Below are 20,440 nucleotides of genomic sequence, written 5' to 3'. Positions count from 1 at the left end.
TAATATGATCAGTTGTAGATGTCTAAAAATTTTAATGTAGTGTGGTCAATTTGAGGTTCTTAGAAGCATGTTTATTCTAATCATGGGACAAAAGTCTAGCAATATGAAACTGAATAGTTTTTGATCGGATTGTTGGGATCACAAAGTGTATGCTGCAATTGAAAAGGTATCTAATTGGATATAAAACAAATTGCATTTTTTTTTAAAAAGGATCAGACTCAGAATGGACAATCCCAAGAACCCCAAGGTACACATTCTGAAACCTATTACTGGTTCACTCAGTGTCAGCTACACAATCAAGGCTCTTGACAACTTCTTTCTTTTCCAAAGGGAAAGCGGTGAGTTAGTTTGTGTTGAGTGCAGTTCTGTTAACATATAATTACTTTCAGTATTATATTCAAGAGAGAGATTGTGCAATTGTTACTCCTTTCTATTACACACTTGTTAATTTGTATGTGGGGTTGTGGGAAAGGATTTGGATATACTGCAGTCTCTATTTAGACACAGCATTTAAATCAGAATACTATAACAACAATGAGGGTTTATTTTTGTATAGTATGGTACAATAAGAGACTATTTTATCCAATACTGTAATTCTAATATTGTAAGATCTTGTTTTGTGGATCTTCACTTTCATACTGCCTGCTGAGTGAAAACAAACTTAAGTAATACACTTATTTTATACCGAAGAACATAAATCCAAGTGGAAACAAGTCACACCAGTTTTTTCCTGTAATTTATAGTGCATGTTATAATTACTCCTGTCTTATCCAACACTGTCCCTGGCATTCCTCTCATTATTAACTGTTTAACAGTTATATTTACAGTGACAACAGGAGAAGACACTTCATTTTTATGTTCTCAGTGCTAGACGCTCGCTGAGCGCCAATTGTAAACTTTTTTATTTCTGTTTCTTTTTGTAATTTCTGGATAATGGGTTTCCATATAATAGATATCATCATACTTGTATTTTTTTTTATGTATTAACCTTTATTTATATAGCGCCAACATATTACATTGATTACACATTGATTTTCAGAGAATGTGTAAGTCATTTACCTCTATAACTGCACCAATGGAGTCTCTCCTCCACAACACACACACTAGCCTACCAGTATGCTTTTTGGACTGACAAAGGAAACCCCAACAAACACAGGGAAAACATACAACAAACTCCACAGAATAATGGCCCTAGCACTGTAAGTCAGAATTGCTAATCATAGGTCCAGCTTGCTGCCCATAACATTATACACCTATTCTGACACTGCCTGTCACTGAAGTCTGACATATTAAAGATAAGTAATCTTAATAGTACTCAACACTCTTTTATAAAAGTTAGGAATCTGTTTAGTAATAACATTATGTTGGTAATCAAAATATTATCCAGGACTCTAGGTCATACTTGCCAACTTATTGATGGTTCTCTTCGGGAATTCCCATGGGGGGGGGTTGGGCGGATGGCGCAGGGCTTGGCGAATTGCATCATTTTTGGCCCCGTGATGTAATGAAACGAATGCCTCATTTTACAGTGGGGGTGAGGCCAAAATTATGCGATTCCCTGAGAATCGCGTCATTGCAGCTTTAATTCTGCTCACTTACTAGGAAGTGGACAGATGTGGAAGGATGCCCTAATCTCCCGGGAGCCCGGGAGACCTACCCGGAATTCTGAAGTCTCCCGGACATTCCGGATGAGTTGACAAGTATGCTCTAGGTTAATATAAAAAGTAAATAAATATACATTCCAGTGTGACTTAAAGCCCAAGCTATGAGAACCAGTGATAAATGTCAGTTAAAACTTGCAACTTTAGTGATGCCTCTTTGATAACAAGCCACCATAAAAACCCATACATACTGAAAATTGTAAGAGTAGTTAAAAGGGCTGTTTCCCCAATGGAACAACCAACTTTGATGAGAAGATAACTGTCAACATAAGGGACTAGATAAGAATTTCAAATGAGTGTGGAACTTTACTCAACAGAAGGTGCCACATTAATACCACACCTGCCATCCAAGCAGACCAAATCCCTGGAAGAGTTCAGTCTTCCTACAATGACAGCTCCCCTACCCTGAATGCAGAGCCCCAGAAGCTCAGGTAGCGCTAAATGTCTTTCAGGATATTAGTGAAGTTACATCAAAGTGCTACAGGAATGTCTAAAAATTGAGCAGTCCTTTAAACAAAGTGTTTAAACATCAAAAGCACACTCTCTGTCCCAGACCTAAAATGTGTCCATGTATATCAGATTGTCTTAATGCCTGCTTCTAGAGTACATAGAGAGATACTAAACAAAATGAGAATATAAAGTACTGTATATGTTAAAATGGTCATTCTCAGTATTTTCAAATGGTCAAAAAACAAAATAAAGAACATACAGAACACAAAGGAAAAATTCTCACACAAAATCAAAAAGAGTACTATAAAGACGCCGAACTGGTCACAACATTTTTACATCTCTACACAAATAAACGTAAGCAAACTACTTGCAATGGATCAGATTTATTTAAGATAAGTTTATCTTGAACATATCTTCCCAAACTGCATATGTTGCAGAGAGTTCCTGGGCTTAAGTAAATAGATGTAATGCATTTAAAAAAATGTCACGCAGGTTCCTAGCACTGTCACCCTTGGCCACATGCATTACAATGATCTTCTCGCAGAAAATGAGATAACTGGATGGACATTACTGAAGACAGATTTAGGTTGGAAGAGCTTAATAGTCTTCATGAGCTGGCTCTACACAGTCTGATGAAAGACAATTAGAGGGATTATCACCTTTCACTCACCAGCAAAGATTTAAAGGGGTGCCGCATTCATCCAGGCAATACATAACTTTCTTAACGACTACCTATATAGAAACAGCACCTAAAAACACAAGACAGATCTGAAGTATCTTTTTCCTTACCCGCACACCTTGATCCATAGAGAGACAAAGCACTTGCCATGGTGCTGTGTACCTGAACATCTTCCTCCGTGTTCAAATGGAGAGGGAGAAACTGAGGATCCGCGTATCAAAGAGCTTTTCAAAACTGCTTGTTACATACCCTTGAATGAGAGTCCTAGCAACACATTAAGCTGTACTTGAGATGTCTTTCAATTCAGTAAGGCTAAAAGTAATTTTACAGCCTACAGAAACAAAACTTCCATATGCATTTGAAGCTAGAGTGTAAGACTGTGAAAGTAATGCAGGATAAGGAGCTTTCTCTCAGGAGGAGCTTAGATCAAGCTCAATTACCATAACCCATTGAACCTGCCCGCCTCTTCTTCAGGCTGAAATTCTAATAATGGCAGGTAACATTCCTGCTGTTCCAGTAATTATCCCATGCACCAACATAAGTGCCCTAATGCGTATTATAAGTGTATAAGTGTAAATTAGAACATATGTTCTATAGAGAAACCTGTAGCTAGATACTTATTATTAAATAAGTAAACAATATAATTTTTTGTGTGGTATCATAGTATCCGGGAAACTGTATCATTTACGCATTTATTGTTTTCTCACTGATTAACTAATCCTCTATATAATAAAATTAAATGTAATATTTTATAATATTATATGACCTGTAGATCTTATGTGTGAGGGATTATTAAATAATTATAAAAGGAAGCTGGCAAGTATTACCATTTTTAAATACTGCAACATTATTTGCATCTGGCAAATGAAAGAACAACTAAACCCAAATAAAAGTGCTTACAATATTTACAAAGCTGATTTTATATAAAATGTTTATATCAAGCTGACCTGTGAGCCTGTAACTGTGCAGCAGACTGACTGTGTCTGTGCCTGGCAGCCATTTTTATTTGTCAACCAGAGAGCTTTTGAAAAGGAGGTAATGATTTGTAGTAGGATAACAAAGAAAAATTACTGCAGATGCATGCTTAAAAGGTACTTGCTATTTAAAGAACAAAAATCTGAGGGAATGCTACTTTATGTTTAGTGGTCATTTATTAATCTTATTAAATACTTACAACATGTTTTAGGCAATACATGTCAATGAAATGCTTGTTTCTCTTCAATATATTCATGGCAGAAAAATTAAATACAAGCTTTTACTACATAGTAAACTACACAAGCAAACTATGCTTAAAATATTAATTTGGCTTTATATGGGAGAGACAGATACACTTTAAAGCATGTGCCAATTATTCTTAACTTGTATTTAAGTGATAGAAGTTGAGAGCACAACAATGAGTTATAGTCATTCACTAAGTTGTTTCCAAAGCTTTCAGTGTATATTAACCTTTTGAACTTTAGTAAATAAGCCAGTCTAAATATCAGTGACACAAGCAAAAGATTAGCCATAGCACATCATTCAGGGAAATCATCCACCCAATACAGCCAACACTGCACTGAACCATATTAGCTGAGCTGAGAAAGGTGCCGTTGCTTGAATGCTGTCTGGAAGATAGACTGATTTATTTATTGTAGGCTATGATGTACAAAGCAGAACGTAGATTGGTGCAAATTTGTAATGCTGATCACACACTGCAAAATCACGATATCAGTCAACTGGCCCAATCTCTTCACATGTGTCCCAAAAACAACCATGATGCCCAATAACCTGTCCTGGCGTGCTTGTGAATACAGTTGGTGGGATAACAAATCGCTGCTATCGCCCTGTGGCTGAAGTGACCCATATGTGACCAGTATTAAGAAGCAATCGTATGATCATGGGCCGCTTCACATTGTAGATGTCAGAGGGACTTTTCAGAGTGATTTTTTTCTTTGAAAATGTTCATTTCAGACCATTTCATTAGCTTTATTAGGCAGTAAGATGTAAAGTGGCCCAGTATATTTAATGATAGACATTCCTGGGCAGCATAGTGGCACAATGGTAGCACTTCTGCCTCACAGCACTGGTGTCATGAGCTCGAGTCCTCACCAGGGCCTTATCTGAGTTTGCATGTTCCCTTATGTTTGAGCGGGTTTCCTCAGGGTGCTCTGGTTGTGACCCACATTGCAAAATGATACTGGTAGGTTAATTGGCTTCTGACAAAATTAATCCTAGTGTGTGTCTGTTACGGAATTTAGACTCTGAGCTCCTATGGGGCAGGGACTGATGTTAATGACAAATATTCTCTCTGTACAGTGCTGTGTAATTGGTGGTTCTATATAACTGAACCGTAATAATAATAAGAATTCTTCTGCTGCCATAACTATCATTGTTATAATATGGTTGAAATGGCCCTTTATATGGCTGCTGGGTTATTTTATTAAACTGCAGCATCAGCCATAGAGATAACAGGGGCAAACGCAGGATTTTTAAGGGGGGGGTTTCCTCCCCCCCCAAAAAAAATATATATAGAGAGAGAGATCTTCCATTTTGGCGACGCTGTACTATACAGCAGCCGCGGCACTGTCAAAGAAGCGTCCGCGGCAGTGCTGTATTGTAGTACAATACAGCACCGCCGCGGACGCTTCTGTGACAGCGCCGCGGCTGCTGTACAGTACAGGGCAATGTTTAGTGCCCATTCGTTTGCGGAGGGGAGGGGTTTCTGGAGAACCAGAAACCCCCCCTGCGTGCGCCCCTGGATAACTTTAGACTATATCCTATTTCTGTTTCTGAAGTATTGATGTCAAGGAGGTTAATGTCATATATACATTTTAAACAATGTTTTCAAGAAATAGTCAAAAACTTGTCTTTAAACTGGTACACTTAGTATATTCACACTTTATTTATTTTCATAAAACATGACGATTGATAGCCAACTGCATTAAATCACCATGAGGACATTAGGGATTATTACATGTCCAATAACTTCCCAATTGTTATTGATTGCTTCATTGCTAAAGCCAGAACATTAGCCAGAGCAAAGATCAGTTTACTCAAAGGGAATCCTAATGGGGTTATAAAAAAAAGTACACCAATTTCCCAAAAACGTCCAGTCAATTAGGATTTTATCTGGAATTCATTATATTGCCATTGTATTTGCATTCTGTAAGTGACCCATCTAGAGTTGACAAGTATAACGGCACTATAAAACAATTGTTGCTTAAATTGTATCTAGCACAGGGAAATGTGTATGCTATATAGTTGAGCCTCTTGGCCTAGCCAAGCTACCCCATGACATCATGCTCTCCTGCCCCAATGAACCATTGGGGCAGGAGAGCATGATGTCATGGGGTAGCTTGGCTAGGCATTGGCAATGATGTTATACTGCAAGAGCTCTGGTAGGAATTAAGGGGATGAGCTAGACAAAATGAATGACACTCTAGTAGTGAATGGTAAGTTCTCCCAGCAGACATTGTCAAACTGCCCAGGCACAGGCTGCAGATCATGAGCAAAAGGTCATATGGACCTTGTTAGTGTGGTGGGCTCATTACTGCACACACTACAGTTTGCTGTTATTGACCAACCAGATTTTCCACCAGGTGCTAAATATAAGCAGCTTGACATCTTTCAGAAAAAAAAGAAAAACTACACAATTAATTTGCTCCTCCATAAATTAGCACTTCCATATTATTTCACCCCCTTCCAGGACAGTTTATATAGCGCCTTAGAACAGCATTGCTTATTCAGCAGTATTAGCTCATAATATATTTTTTCTTTATTAATTCATGTTTCTGCATATATATCCCTATATTTGCATTATTGCTACTTCTACTAATGAATTGCAGCAGTTGACTATAGAGAACTGTAATTTTAAATCTGGCCACACATGCAAAGATCCCAACGGTCAGCACAAGAGCCGATGCACGAGATCACAATTTTATAAATAAAATATAATATAAAATATAATATAAAAAAAAAGACATCCATGTCAAATATGACATAGGCAACTACTTACAACAGCGGTTCCCAAACTGTGCGCCGCGGCTCCCAGGGGTGCCGCGGCGATGTCACAGGGGTGCCGCAGGCCATCCAGAGAATAAACACAACAAAACAAAAACTTACAAATCCGCCGGGAGCTGGGACCCAGCATCCTCCTCTCTCACGCTGCGTGAGAGAAGAGGTTGCTGGGTCCCGGCGCCCGGCGGATTTGTAAGTTGACAAGCTGCATGAGAGAGGAGGATGTTGGGTCCCGGCACCCGACGGATTTGTAAGTATTTGTTTTGTTGTGTTTATTCTCTGGCTGGCCCGCGGCACTCCTGTGGCAGAGGGCAGAGGAGGGGGACAGCGCGACAGAGGGGAAAGGATGGGGGACAGTGCGACAGAGGGCAGAGGAGGGGAACAGCATGACAGAGGAGGAGGGCAGAGGAGGGGGACAGCATGACAGAGGGCAGAGGAGGGGCACAGCGTGGCAGAGGAGGGGGACAGAGGGCAGAGGAGGGGGACAGCATGACAGAGGAGGGGGACAGCGTGGCAGAGGAGGGGGACAGCGTGGTAGAGGAGGGGGACAGCGTGGCAGAGGAGGGGGACAGCGTGGCAGAGGGCAGAGGAGGGGGACAGCGTGACAGAGGAGGGGGACAGCGTGGCAGAGGAGGGGGACAGCGTGGCAGAGGAGGGGGACAGCATGGCAGAGGGCAGAGGAGGGGGACAGCGTGGCAGAGGTGGGGGACAGCGTGACAGAGGGCAGAGGAGGGGGACAGCGTGGCAGAGGAGGGGGACAGAGGGCAGGGTAGGGGGACAGCGTGGCAGAGGGCAGAGGAGGGGGACAGCATGGCAGAGGGCAGAGGAGGGGGACAGCATGGCAGAGGGCAGAGGTGGCAGAGGGGACAGTGTGAGAGAGGGCAGAGGGGGCAGAGTGTCTGGATGCAGAGGGGGCAGAGTGTCTGGATGCAGAGGGGGCAGAGTGTCTGGATGCAGAGGGTACATTTTTGATATACAACTAAATACTAAATAAGTATTTCTGTCCTGACCTAAATACTTATTACATTTTTTTGACCCAACTACTTCTAAAACAGGACTGCTCGCTAATTATTTTGGAGGGATGCCTTGAAAAAATTATGGAGACTCTAAGGGTGCCGCAAACTGCAATAGTTTGGGAACCACTGACTTACAAGTAAGGATTCTGTGTGTCAATGTAACCAAAACTGCTCCAAAACTGGGATCAAAAGCCTATTAAGAGAATCCTAATCTTGCTGAGCAACAAAAAGACCAGTATACTCCTATTTCACCATTGTCTGCTTTGTTTACTTACAAGTTTCTGTTGACTTTGCTAACAAGTGCTAATTGGGTTCTAAAGTTTTTGTGGACATTTTCCCACCAATGTCAGGCATATAATTAGCAAAACCTTTTGCAGAGTTGGAGTTTTTAATAACTCACCAAGTGGCCCACAGAAAGTAAATTTGTGGTGACTGGCAACACATTTGCTCTTCATTTTTTGTTCTAAATCCTTGTTTAGCAGCATAAATTAGAAGGCTTAAAAGAGAGTGAATGTCTCTGGATCCAGATTAATGGAAAGCAATGTATAAAATCCAACACCTGTGCCACACTTGCCAACCTTTACAACCTCCCCTCCTGGCAGAGATGTAGGAACCGGGGAGGCAGAGGGGGCAGTTGCCCCCACATGATTTCTGTTGGGTGGGCAAAGACTGTGTTTTCCCCCCCATGAACTTCTACACAAAAGGCTTCATGCTACTTTCTAAACCGGTGGGTTTAAAAAGTGGAGATGTTGCCTATAGCAACCAATCAGATTCTAGCTATCATTTTGTAGAATGTACTAAATAAATGATAGCTAGAATCTGATTGGTTTTTCAAACCCCCCGGAAAACTCTCAGCTTGATACATTTACCCCATGGTATCTGTTGTAAACTTGTGAAACTTCTGTAAATGATAGAAAGTCTTAGTATAACTACAAAATGTTCTTTAATATAGATTGCCTTAGTATAGATTTAATATAGATTTATTGATCTGTTAATTTAAAAAAACTGTTGTTTTCATAAACATTTAATAAATAACCTGTATTGATGATGAACAATTATTCACTTAACTTTTACCCTGAATTTTGTGTGGTTCCTCCAGTAACAAACATGAGATATAGCTATTTAAATTTATAGCACATACCATAACTAGTGAGGCAGTAGCTATAGATTTAAAAATACTCCCAATCAAATGAGATTAGGCTGTCAACAAAACCTGAATTAAAACTAGGCTAATGACTATGAAAAATTTAAATCTGTAAGATGAACAATTGAATTGATCTATCTTTCTAATAGCTTTTGTACTAATTGGTAATTAATATAAATAATAATATTTATTTAATATATAAATACAGTTTTGGCCAACCTCTGAAACACTGACAACAATTAACATAGGATTGGAGGATTGGGAGTCTTTGTATATCTACAGTCACTGTTACAACTGTTGTAAAACAAGATACCAAACACAAGAAAAAGGGTCTCTAAGCCCTATAGTAGTCCTTGGCCTTTTGCCAAAATTAAAATTTTGTTCCTATGCCCCTGCCTTCAGGAGATCCTGTGGCAAATGTGGTAGTGTGCAGGGTGATACAATTGCATCACAGTGGCCTGATGATGCTTATTACGTAATTAAGCCCCTCCTCCAACCATGTTTAACCATCATCATCATCATCATCACCATTTATTTATATAGCGCCACTGATACCGCAGCGCTGTACAGAGAACTCATTCACATCTGTCCCTGCCCCACTGGAGCTCACAGTCTAAATTCCCTGGTATAGACACACTCACACACACACACACACACACACACACACACACACACACAGACAGGTACAGACTAGGGTCAATTTTGATAGTAGCCAATTAACCTACTAGTATGTTTTTGGAGTGTGGGAGGAAACTGGAGCACCCAGAGGAAACCCACGCAAACACAGGGAGAACATACAAACTCCACACAGATAAGGCCATGGTCGGGAATTGAACTCATGACCCCAGTGCTGTGTCTTTCAATGGGAACCATTAACAAATAAAAACGTATCCTCAGATTAACTCACATATAGCAATATTGAAAATGGACTAGTCCTGAAACTAGTACCCAGAGTTCATTAAACAAAACTACTTATAGGAATGCAGAATCAATATTCATGTCAAATATAGATGCAACCCAGGATACTTCAACTAAATACAGGAATAACAACATGTTTTTTTATATTGCCAATAAAAAGGAGAAACTCAATTCAGTCTATGTAGAACAAACATTAATTAAACTGCTTATCTATGTCCATCAGACCTTAATGACTCATTCCTCTTATGCAAGCTAGGGACTAAATTGTCATTACATAGGTTAAGAATGCTTGCTGTAGGGCAGATACTCGTGTGTTTGTTTACCATGGACCTTTGACACAGGAAAAAAAAATATAACTGGTTATCCTGTTAAATGGCTATTGACTTTGTAGTGTGCAGTAGTTGCCTTTTTAGTAACAAGTGTGGGAATGTCTTACTAACAGCTGCATACAAGTGGTAGCCTTTAAGCTAACATTCATTGAAAGGAATGCATGAGGTCATTGAGGGCAGTTTCATATGCTGAAAGGAGTCAAGATTCCTTGTTCTCCTCTCCCACTGAAAGCATCAATAACATTTTCACATGATAACGTAGACCTTGTTAATTTTGTGTGAAATTAGGTTTCAAATATTAAAGACTCTTTTTAAATGTGCAATAGCAACCACTCCTGCTACAATATAATAATAATAATTTTTATTATATTAGTTTTATTATTTTATATAGTTCCCAATGCGCTTTACGCTGACATATCTAGTAAGGATGTAAATTAGGAACAGGGCAAGCATAGGGGAGACCGCCATTTTGGGCACACTCAGTTTATGCCTGAAAGTGCATTAGGGGAAAATTACTCACAAAATTGGATGAGATGGACGTGAGATAAGGGTAAGGGTTTGGCAGCCAGCTTGGACACACTGAAGTTATGTATTTAGAGCATAGCAGATAGAAATACTTATGATACGGATGATGCACAGACGTGAGAGAGGGTAGAGAGAACCCTGCTTTTGTAAGCTTCAATCTAGAGGAGAGTGAGAGTATGGGTGAAATCAGTCTAAGCATCCCATAATGTAGATGCTTAGACTTTGAGGGTCTGCAGTATGTCGTGCTTAGATGACTAGATGGTGTGGGGTCTAGATGGTGCAATAGTCTAGTTGGTGTAAGCCTAGGAGGTCTAGTGCAGGGCCTACATGAAGCAGAGACATAGTTGGTGGAGGCCTAGAGAGAGCAGAGACCTAATTCATGGAGCCCTGGATGGCATAGGGGTTCACAGTGTGGGGACAGGATGGTGCAGAGGCCTAGTTAGAGGAGACTTGGATGGTGCAGGGGACCAGCGCAGTGCCCTGACAGAGCACAAACAAGCTGGTGGTGGGTCAGATGGTGCAGGGATCCACACTGGAAGGTGTATAGGATCTGAAGAGGGAGGGTTCCAGATGTTTATGATGATGCCAGTTCCCAGGAACTACTGTAGAGTTCAGCCCCCATAATGGACTGGGAGCTGCACACTGTGAATAGTGTGGAGAGCAAGGCTGTGAGCCCCACATTAAGCAGCCCCAACTCCTAGAGAGGGAGGCTTTGCCAACAGTACCTGTCTGTGGTACTGATCGAGCAGAATGGTGTTTGCCATACAGCACAGTGAGCCCCAAGCAAAGTGGTGAGCAGTAAATGTGTCGCCATACTGTTCTCTAAAGTCCAGGGGGTTAATGTATAATACGCTGGTTTTTGCAACTCGCGGGAGTTCGGCGTCTTCGCTGCTTAAATTTAAAGCAGTGCTGCCTTGTAAAGGGAAGTTTCCCTTTACAAGGCAGCGCCGCTTTAAATTTAAGCAGCGAAGAAGCCCAACTCCCACGTGTTGCAAAAACCGGGGTATGATACATTCAGGCCCGGCGCTCCCATTAGGCAAGGTTAGGCACTTGCCTAGGGCGCCGGGCTCTGGAGGGCGCCTGGAGGGCACAGAACTGGAAATTAATTTTAAAACTGTGCGGCGACCGCTGACCATACCTGTCACGGCCGCCGCACGGGGAGGGGGGAGAGGCTACTGCTCACCACCGCCGCCTCTCTGCTCCGTCTCCTCCCCTCCACTCACATTGTCAGTGAGTGGAGGGGAGGAAACGGAGCAGAGAGGCGGCGGTGGTGAGACAAGGTAAGAAAAGACGGGGTGAGGGGGGAGGAGGGAGGAGGTCGCCGATTTTTGCAGGGGGGGGGAGAGGGCGCCGATTTTGCCTAGGGCACCATGGACCCTAGCACCGGCCCTGGATACATTTACCCCCAGGTGTCTGAATAGGAGCTTGCCGCACGCAAACTAATAGACTCCAGGATCAACAAGGCAGCAGCCAAGATGTAGTGAGTAAGGAGATCCTGGGCCCAGCATGATCGTACAGAGAAAATGGGTGCAGCAAAGAAGGAGAGGGCTACAATGGACATAGGGGACACCCAATATAGGTGGATCAGCTGGCTTGGTGGATGGAGCTGGCAGATACATGTCCACTCAGGATGCCATCTTGCATATTAAATGGTATATAAGCTATAATGATTATCATTCTAAACCATTATGGTATCACAGCATAAAAGCAATATGTTAGAGTAAATTAAAATATAAACTGAGACAACCTTTCTCTTCCTCCCGGTTTTAAAGGGGGGGAGACTGGTTTGAGGAGAGAGGAACCCAGGTACCGATGAACTATTCATGCAGTGCTGCCGATCCACTGTAGAAAGTATAATGTGTGTCAATAAGCAGGAAGACATCACCATCCCATTATAAAACAGTCTACATAAATGTACTAAGAAGGCCATGGTTGAACAATACATTACTTGGCCCCATAGCAAAATTTAGGTAATTCCTGTCAACAGAGGAGAGCAGGGGCCTCTTATAAGCATGTGCAGACCGGCACATACACAGTATGTAAGTTCCGACTAGGGCTTTACTGTGCATGCACAAGTATGCTCAAAAGAGGCCTTGGGGGGGAGCAGGTGCCTTGAAGGTGCATTGCCGGGTCCTCCTCACCTCCGGGCACCATAGAGGCTGCAGCCATTGTAGTGGTAGTTCTGTCATAGATGCTGGCACTTGCATGTGAAAGTGAATAAATAATCAGGAAATCCACCTGTTCCTCCTCTGTGCTATAGTTGAGAATGCTATTTATATTTGCTAGTATTTTAACCAAAGTTTCAGTTCTGTATTCAGTCATTTATAACTTTATTTTTTATCTGAAACTTCAAAGCTTTATATAATTTCAAGTTATCTTAAAGTAGCATTCCCATGAAAATGTCAGGTTTGTGTTTTTTTTAAATATAAATCACTGTGGCTATAAGATAAATATTGGTATTTACAATTTTCACTTTTTTTTTTCTTCAGGTTGCTATTAAAAAGATTTAGCATTCTGGGCTACTGTAGATACCTGCAAGTCTGCATAGTACACAATTGTGTACATCTGAGTAACATACCTTAAAACGTATAATATGCAAAAAGACTTTTAAGTTTATCTTGCCGTACAGGCCGGAAAAAATAAATGAAAAATATGGGCTTCCATTTTCACTTGTTAAAAAATGTTTAACATTTTTAACAATATAAATAAATAATAAATCTAAATAGGAAAAAAGTTTTATTAAAAAAAAGCATTTTTTCAGTGAATATTCTCTGCAATCGCCACCCTGAGATGGTGACAGCGAGAGGAGGACAGTGGTAGTACTTGTAGTGACCTGTGCAGTCGTGTAGGCCAGAACAGGAAAGCATGTGACAGGGTAATGTGATGAAGGGAGCGGAGACAAGCTGTAAGTCACAGACAGAGATAGTGGAAGGAGCAAGGTCCCCCAGCAGTACACAGTTGTGATGTGGACTACCAAGCTGGTGTAAGAATACCCACAAGACTAGGGCTTCCACCTGTCCCTCTTTTCACCAGGATAGTTCCCTTTATTCACCTTAAGGGCCTGATTCATCAAGGAGTGAATCGGCTGATTTTTTGCATATCATTTGCAAAATGACTCTGCGTATGCCCAGAACCTGTTCAAACGCCACAGAACGCAGCCACATTCAATTCATCTTTGAGTGCAAAGGATGCTTAGTATTCCTTATGGTTTCAGGGATGGCGGTGGGGAAGGGGAGGTTGGCTACTGTCAATGTACAGTAAGGGAATGCCAATCATAAGCACATGCAGCAGCGTCCGATCTCAAAAATACTTGTTTTTCAGCTGTATCTCTTGCATAGATAGAGGGATAGTATAAGTGCTGAGCACTAAGGAGGACAGCTGTGTATGCATGCTAGAACAAGTGTATGCACTCAGCAGCAACTGTAATAATGTATTGCTAACCACTAAGCCACCGTGCTGCCCCATCCTAATAAATGTATTACATGGGGGGGGGGGGGGGGGGAATAAATAAAAACACATTTTTTATTTTGAATTTAAACTCCTGGTAAATCCAAATTAACAATATAAATTGGAATAGGTTCCTGTAACTCTTAAACTTAGGACCTAACTGTAAGTATTGGACAGATTTTATGGTTTAAGTAAACTTCAGGAGACATGAGTATACCAGTTCATTTAAATATAATGGGATCCCTACACAAGACCAATATAGAGATTGAATTTATATGCAAAATATTTTATGCTACAAGTAATTTTTTAATTAATTGTTTTAATACTGAAAGCCAGATGAAAGTTGTTTGTTTCCAGTCTTGTGCTCTAACCAGTTGGGATGAGGAGACATGTGATACAATCAGATTGTGCATAATGCTGGAAGACATGGGGGTAAATTTACTAAAGTGCGGTATTGCAAAACCAAAAGTCTTTTGACTATTTTATTTGCGGTTTGTAAACCGTCAGATGTACTAAGACAAAACCGCTTATAAAAAGTAGGTCATGTGACTTCAGAAATTACTACATTTAGGGGTAGAATGACCCACACACGAGAGTCCCAATTTAAAATGTCCATAGCAAGAACAACATAAAATATTAAGTGCCCACAACCAAATATACAATCAAAATACAATCAACTATACAATCATAACATAACTGATACTATATACACTGCAAGCAAAGATAATCTGATCCAAGCTTTTAGACATATGCAACTGCACATAAAATAAAGATGTTAACTCAAAAATCTATGGGGGGTGCAGGACAGAAAAGCCATAGGTAAAGAGCCCCCAGACTTTGACCCCCTTAAGGAGGTCTCAGACCCCGCCACAGTCTGAGCCAGCTTGTATTGTCCATCTGGGACCTCTCCATATCCCTGAGTTTCCACACCCCGTGAAGAATGTCACCCGCCACCACATCGCAAGGGAGAACTTTCCATCTAATTGAGACCTGACATCCTGCATTCCACGTGAAGTACCGGACTACTAAGCTGACTAGAAAAAGGGTGGTCAAATCAATATCCCAGCACCTACCCTTGAGCGCTCCATAAACCCACTCAGGGTAACTAAACCCCAAAAGGCAGGGAATGCCCAAGGCACCAGAAACCCTCTTGTAAACTTCTACATTGAAGGGACATTTGAGCAAAAAATGGTCCATCATCTCCACCTCCCCCAGACACTCCTCCCGTGGGCAACCACGATCATCGGCATTTCTTTACTTCAAATTTCCCCTCACGAAGAGTCTCCCATGAAATGAGAGCCAGGCAATGTCCAAATATTTCGGGGGACCCTCCGGGAATTGACCAGAGCAAACCCCTCCGAACACACACTACCCGGACAGTCCTTCAGTAGTCACATGACCTCCTCTGCACTGAGCAGTGAGGACATAAGGCCTACCTGAAGAAGGAAGTGCAGTGTGTTCTCCCTCCTTCCTCTGTGCAACCCTTTTGAAGGCTGGAAATGTGGCCCTCTAGTTAAACCAAGTTACCCATCACTGGCAGGGCCGGATTAAGGGAATGGAGGCCCCTGGGCTAAGGGGGCCTCCATTCCCCCGTGAGGCCCCCAATGTGAGCCGCCCGCCGCCCCTGTGAGGCCCCCCCAAGCACTTACCTGTCAGTGCAGTCCTCCTTCCGCGGCGCGCTGTAAGCTCCTTACTGAGGAGATCTTGCGAGAGTTTGTGAACTCTCGCAAGATCTCCTCAGTAAGCAGATTACTGAGCGGCGCCGGGGACGGAGGACTGCACTGACAGTGCTCAGCAGCATTAATCGGGATGGGGGCGCCCCCACCCCCGGACCGATTAATAATGCTGCTGAGGACTTTGAAGGGCCCCCTGGATGCCCAAGGCCCCTGGGCTATAGCCCAGTTAGCCCTAGGGTTAATCCGGCCCTGATCACTGGCATAAGGTATCCAACCTCTAAACATAGCTTGATAATGAATTATACCAAGCACTTCAATTGTATCCAATTTAAATGTTCTTTAAAATCTTAAGGTATTAAAGTACTTGATGTAAAGTCTTGCTCCCATGATCTCGTCAACAGAATAACATTATCAGTACAAATGATTATAGACCTCCTAATTGGGTATATAAAGAGTCTCTCCTAATGTTCTGGTCCAGTTCAGTTTTTGTGGAATAGTTACCACAGTTCAAATTATGTAGTTTCTTGCAAGTTAGGATCCCAGGATGGTAAATTGGAGGCTTACTGAGTAGGTCCAGTCCTTAGTTATAAAATTCCTCCTCTATTTTCCCACCACTAATACCGGATATGGAAAGATGATGCCAATGACCTAGTTCTCTTAGCCATCTAACCAAAGGTAGCAAAGTATCAAATGAGGTATAGCCTTTTAGATGACAATAACCCTCCAAAAGAATGTAACACAGTATCTGCTCATGTACATATATAAAGAATTTAACTGTTTTCTTTCAGTTTTACTTATACTTTCCCATAATCTTGGTCAGCTTTTGTATTGTTGGATTCTGTGTCTTCAACCAGGATCTGGAAAAATGTACCTAAATACAGCTACCAGCTTTGTGTGTAATAAGAGTATGGGGTATATTTACTAAAAAATGTTATCATCGCTTATCACAACAATAAAGAATGTAGTTAATCTGCAATTAATCATGGCAAAACTGTTCATTGCTGTCATGTCTTTCATCGGCAGCATAATGCTGCAGATGAAGGCTTCTGTCACTAGTGGTCTCCTTATTGCGCCAAAAAGGTCATGCAGGTTCTACAGTACTTATCTCCAGCATACCTCTGCTCAGCTCTGTAGAGGAATTGATTTGTGCTTGTTGCTCTTCTTTCTGAAGCATTCACTTCTGTGTTTGTTACCACAGTATGGGACTGGGTGAGATCTTTGTACATTGCAGAGCTAGATACGGAGAATCTAATTGATTAAACATCTCATGACCATTATATGGTGAAAAAAGGATAGATAGAGTGGGCAGATTTTTTACCCTATCCCATTCACCGATGTTCCTCATCCTGTCCACTGCCATTTCCTCCCTTCTTCACCACTTCTCTGGCTCACTTTTTATTCCATTATAGGTTACTGCTGAGTATTAAACAGGAAGGAGGGGAAGAGCTATGATGAATGATGAACCAGGAAGTAGTAAGCAGCCTATTCACTGCTATTCTCCTCTGTGAGGCAGAAATCTGTAGTATTTTTAACTAATGGAGAGAAGAAACTCAAAGCGGTGAAAAGTTTAACTTAACGCCACTTGATAAATTTAATATTTTCACTACTCTCATAGAGCTCTATATGCAGCAAAAAAGTAAGAAAAAGCACTGCTATCATTGGCGTTAACCCTTTGGTACATTAGGGAAAACAAAAACAAAGCCGATGTCTGATAAAAAAAAAGGCTTATAACTACTTGATAAATATACACCTTTGTGTCACAATAGCCAACTGGTGCATATTCATGCTGGCACTTGATATGCCATAAGTGTGCATGATAAATGTGCCCCATCGTGACAAATTGAGTGTCATAAATTTGCCCTTAATATAATGTAAAAAAAATATTGTCCTTTTAATTTAATGTTATAATGATACCCCTATAATATAATCAAAGTAATTCTGCCCCTTTAACTAAAATGATTGCCTTTATAATTAAGAAGTCCACAGTGCATTTTGTTGTTTTCTGAATGGCCAGTTAGCCCAAACCCATGCGGCTTCAGATGTCTTGACTATCAGAACAATGTCTAAACAAAATGGGTTTTTTTCCTGACGATTGTGCCTAATGCGCATACATATTAGGTGTTCAAACAATGCTACATATCGGAAGCAGTTTCAGTTTTCAGCCTCCAAACCAGACAACAGTCAATAAAGAGGTTTGGGGCAGAAAACAACATGTGTGGCAGTTTTATATACATGCACAGGACATGAAAGAACTGTTCATAGACCATCAGTGTACACAACCTAGGGGAACATAACTACCGATGGTGTGGCCAAGCATAGAGACACAAAAGCAACATAGGCAAAGCCATTCATCATAAAGTTGCAACCAAGTCTTTATAAAGTCATGGGATATTGGGGTTCCTGCATGGCATCAGGACCAGAGAGCAGTGGTGTCATAGGGCTCCCACGGGGCAGCAGCATGGCAACATATGGATTTAGCCTATGGCCGTACGCAGAGAACTGCAGGTTAAACTGTTTACTAAAACGTTCCACTGTTTGCAAACAGATTGTACGGCTGGACCAAGAAGATTCAATTTATTTCTGTAATTACTTGCAACTTAAGGGATGTGCTATAGGAGAATAAGAAGACTGTTACTTTAATAATTCTACTGCAAAAATTGTGCTAGAGAAAGGGAAATACAATGTATAAATAAAGCTTGTTTATTGTTACACCCTTTACTTTATATTACATTAAAAGACTGTACTATAATGTGTTATATCATGTTTGTAGCGCACCTTGTTCCTAAACCTACCAGTGCAGGGGCACCTATTCTCATCCATCCACAATACCCTGATTGGAGGGAGGAATCTGATAGTACTCGGGTGGTCATTTGAATGAAGTGGTACCTGGATTGATGCACCTACCCAATACAGCATGGAACAGAAGGCTACTTGGTGGCTAGTAAGAAAGTAGTTTGGGGTATGGATGGTTCATAGTTGCCAACATTTTAAAAGCCTTTCCAGGGACACACTGAGCTGAGCCAGTTTACTGAGTTTGATTATATCAAGCTTTGTTCATTTAAAAATACTTTCATAAATATTAACTTATGAAGCCCAGAAAATTATAATTGATGGTAACAATTGCATTCAACATGCCGAGAAAAAAGAATTTTATTGTGAAGTTGTTGGATATTAAAAATTAGGGACAGTTGGCATCTGGGACTCTGCCTAGAAATTAAGGACATTTGGCAACGTTCACTAAGGAGTATGTGGTTACAAGATGGGAGGACAGATGGTATAAATATGTGTGGGAGGGACAGATGAATAAACCATAAGAAGAAGGCCTCTGATGTGCTACCTTTCCTGGGTCCCTGATTGGTGTTATTATTTATTTAATATGATTTATTTATATAGCGCCACCATATTACGCAGTGCTTTCCAGAAAATATTGAAACATTCATATGAGCCCCTGCTCTATTGGAGCTAACAGTCTAAATTCCCTACCATGCAAACACATATATATTAGGGTCCTTTTTTATCAGAAGACATTTAATCTATCAGGTGTTTTATAACAGCAGGAAACCGGAGCGAACACGGGGAAAACATACAAATTCTGCACAATTTTTTGCCCTGTTCAGAATTGAACCTTTGGCCATAGCGCTGTGAGGTAGCAATGCTAACCACTTTGCTGCACATTTTAAAATTATTACTTATTTAAATGCTATAGGGGTTTATTTTTCCTCATGCTACATCCAGGAGTGTGAGATATAAAGCAGGCTCCAGTTTTCACACTTCCAGTTTTCTAAAGATAATATGCTTTATTTTTTCCCCTTTAGAATAGTAGGAGGGTGTATGAAGCATCCAGGAGCTTCATATACACTACAAAACAAGGTTTGTCTGTCCCTCACCCTGTCCGTGATTTGGATGCCACAGCTAGGATTTCAGCACTCAATCTTAAACCAGGGGCGGATCTAGAAAAATGCTGTACCCGGGGCGATTTAGGGTGGGGTGGTGGGGCGATTTAGGCCCCGCCCCTTTCTAACATCTTAGGCTGCTGACGGCTGCACACTATGTGCAGGTCCGTCCAGCCGTGACAGGCAGGGACAGTGTGCTGCCCGGCTGCTCTGATTGTGTTTTAAACACAGTCAGACCCTAACCCTAACCCCCCCTGGATCCGCCACTGTCTTAAACTCACCTATTACACAGACTACTGATCTAGCTGAATTACACCGCAAAGCAGTTCTCTCACATTCATACACAACTTAATCACTGCCACCACCAACTGTATTAGAGCAACAGGGCTCTAAAACTCTGTTACACAAATATGCACACTGGCACACACTTTGCTTTATTGTTAGCCACAAGGGTTAACAAGTTACACCCTACCAGTCAAAGACTTAACACATCCCACCCTAGCATTCAAAGGGTTAGCAAATCCATGCAATACTTCTCTTCTGAAAAAGCTTATGGATTTGTTAGAGTAGCAAGGACATTTTAGATTTATCTATAGTTGATGACTATAGTAGAAGATCAATAGTTAACATACCTCATGTAGCTCCTCCATACTTGCCTACTTTCAGTAGGCGACGTCCGGGAGAGGGGCATGACTAAAGGGTGGGA

General features: G+C 41.3%; 1 protein-coding gene across 5 annotated transcripts in view; it reads right to left on the bottom strand.

Annotated features, from left to right (window-relative positions):
• The window catches only part of PALM2AKAP2 (PALM2 and AKAP2 fusion), a 312,233-nt gene that overhangs the window by 44,109 nt on the left and 247,684 nt on the right, over positions 1–20,440 (bottom strand). The window contains exon 1 of one of the 5 annotated variants that reach the window (XM_075208454.1): positions 2,901–3,133. The exons of the other annotated variants lie outside the window; for them this stretch is intronic. Within the exon in view, the coding sequence (XP_075064555.1) occupies positions 2,901–2,960 (60 nt within the window). The 5' untranslated portion in view covers positions 2,961–3,133. Of the gene's footprint in view, positions 1–2,900; positions 3,134–20,440 lie in introns of those variants that run through there. 5 annotated transcript variants of the gene reach the window in all.

The sequence above is a fragment of the Mixophyes fleayi genome, chromosome 1 (genome assembly GCF_038048845.1).
Source record: "Mixophyes fleayi isolate aMixFle1 chromosome 1, aMixFle1.hap1, whole genome shotgun sequence".
NCBI lineage: Eukaryota > Metazoa > Chordata > Amphibia > Anura > Limnodynastidae > Mixophyes > Mixophyes fleayi.
The sequence above is the reverse complement of the archived record's forward strand: the minus strand, read 5'-3'. Positions and strand labels throughout refer to the sequence as shown.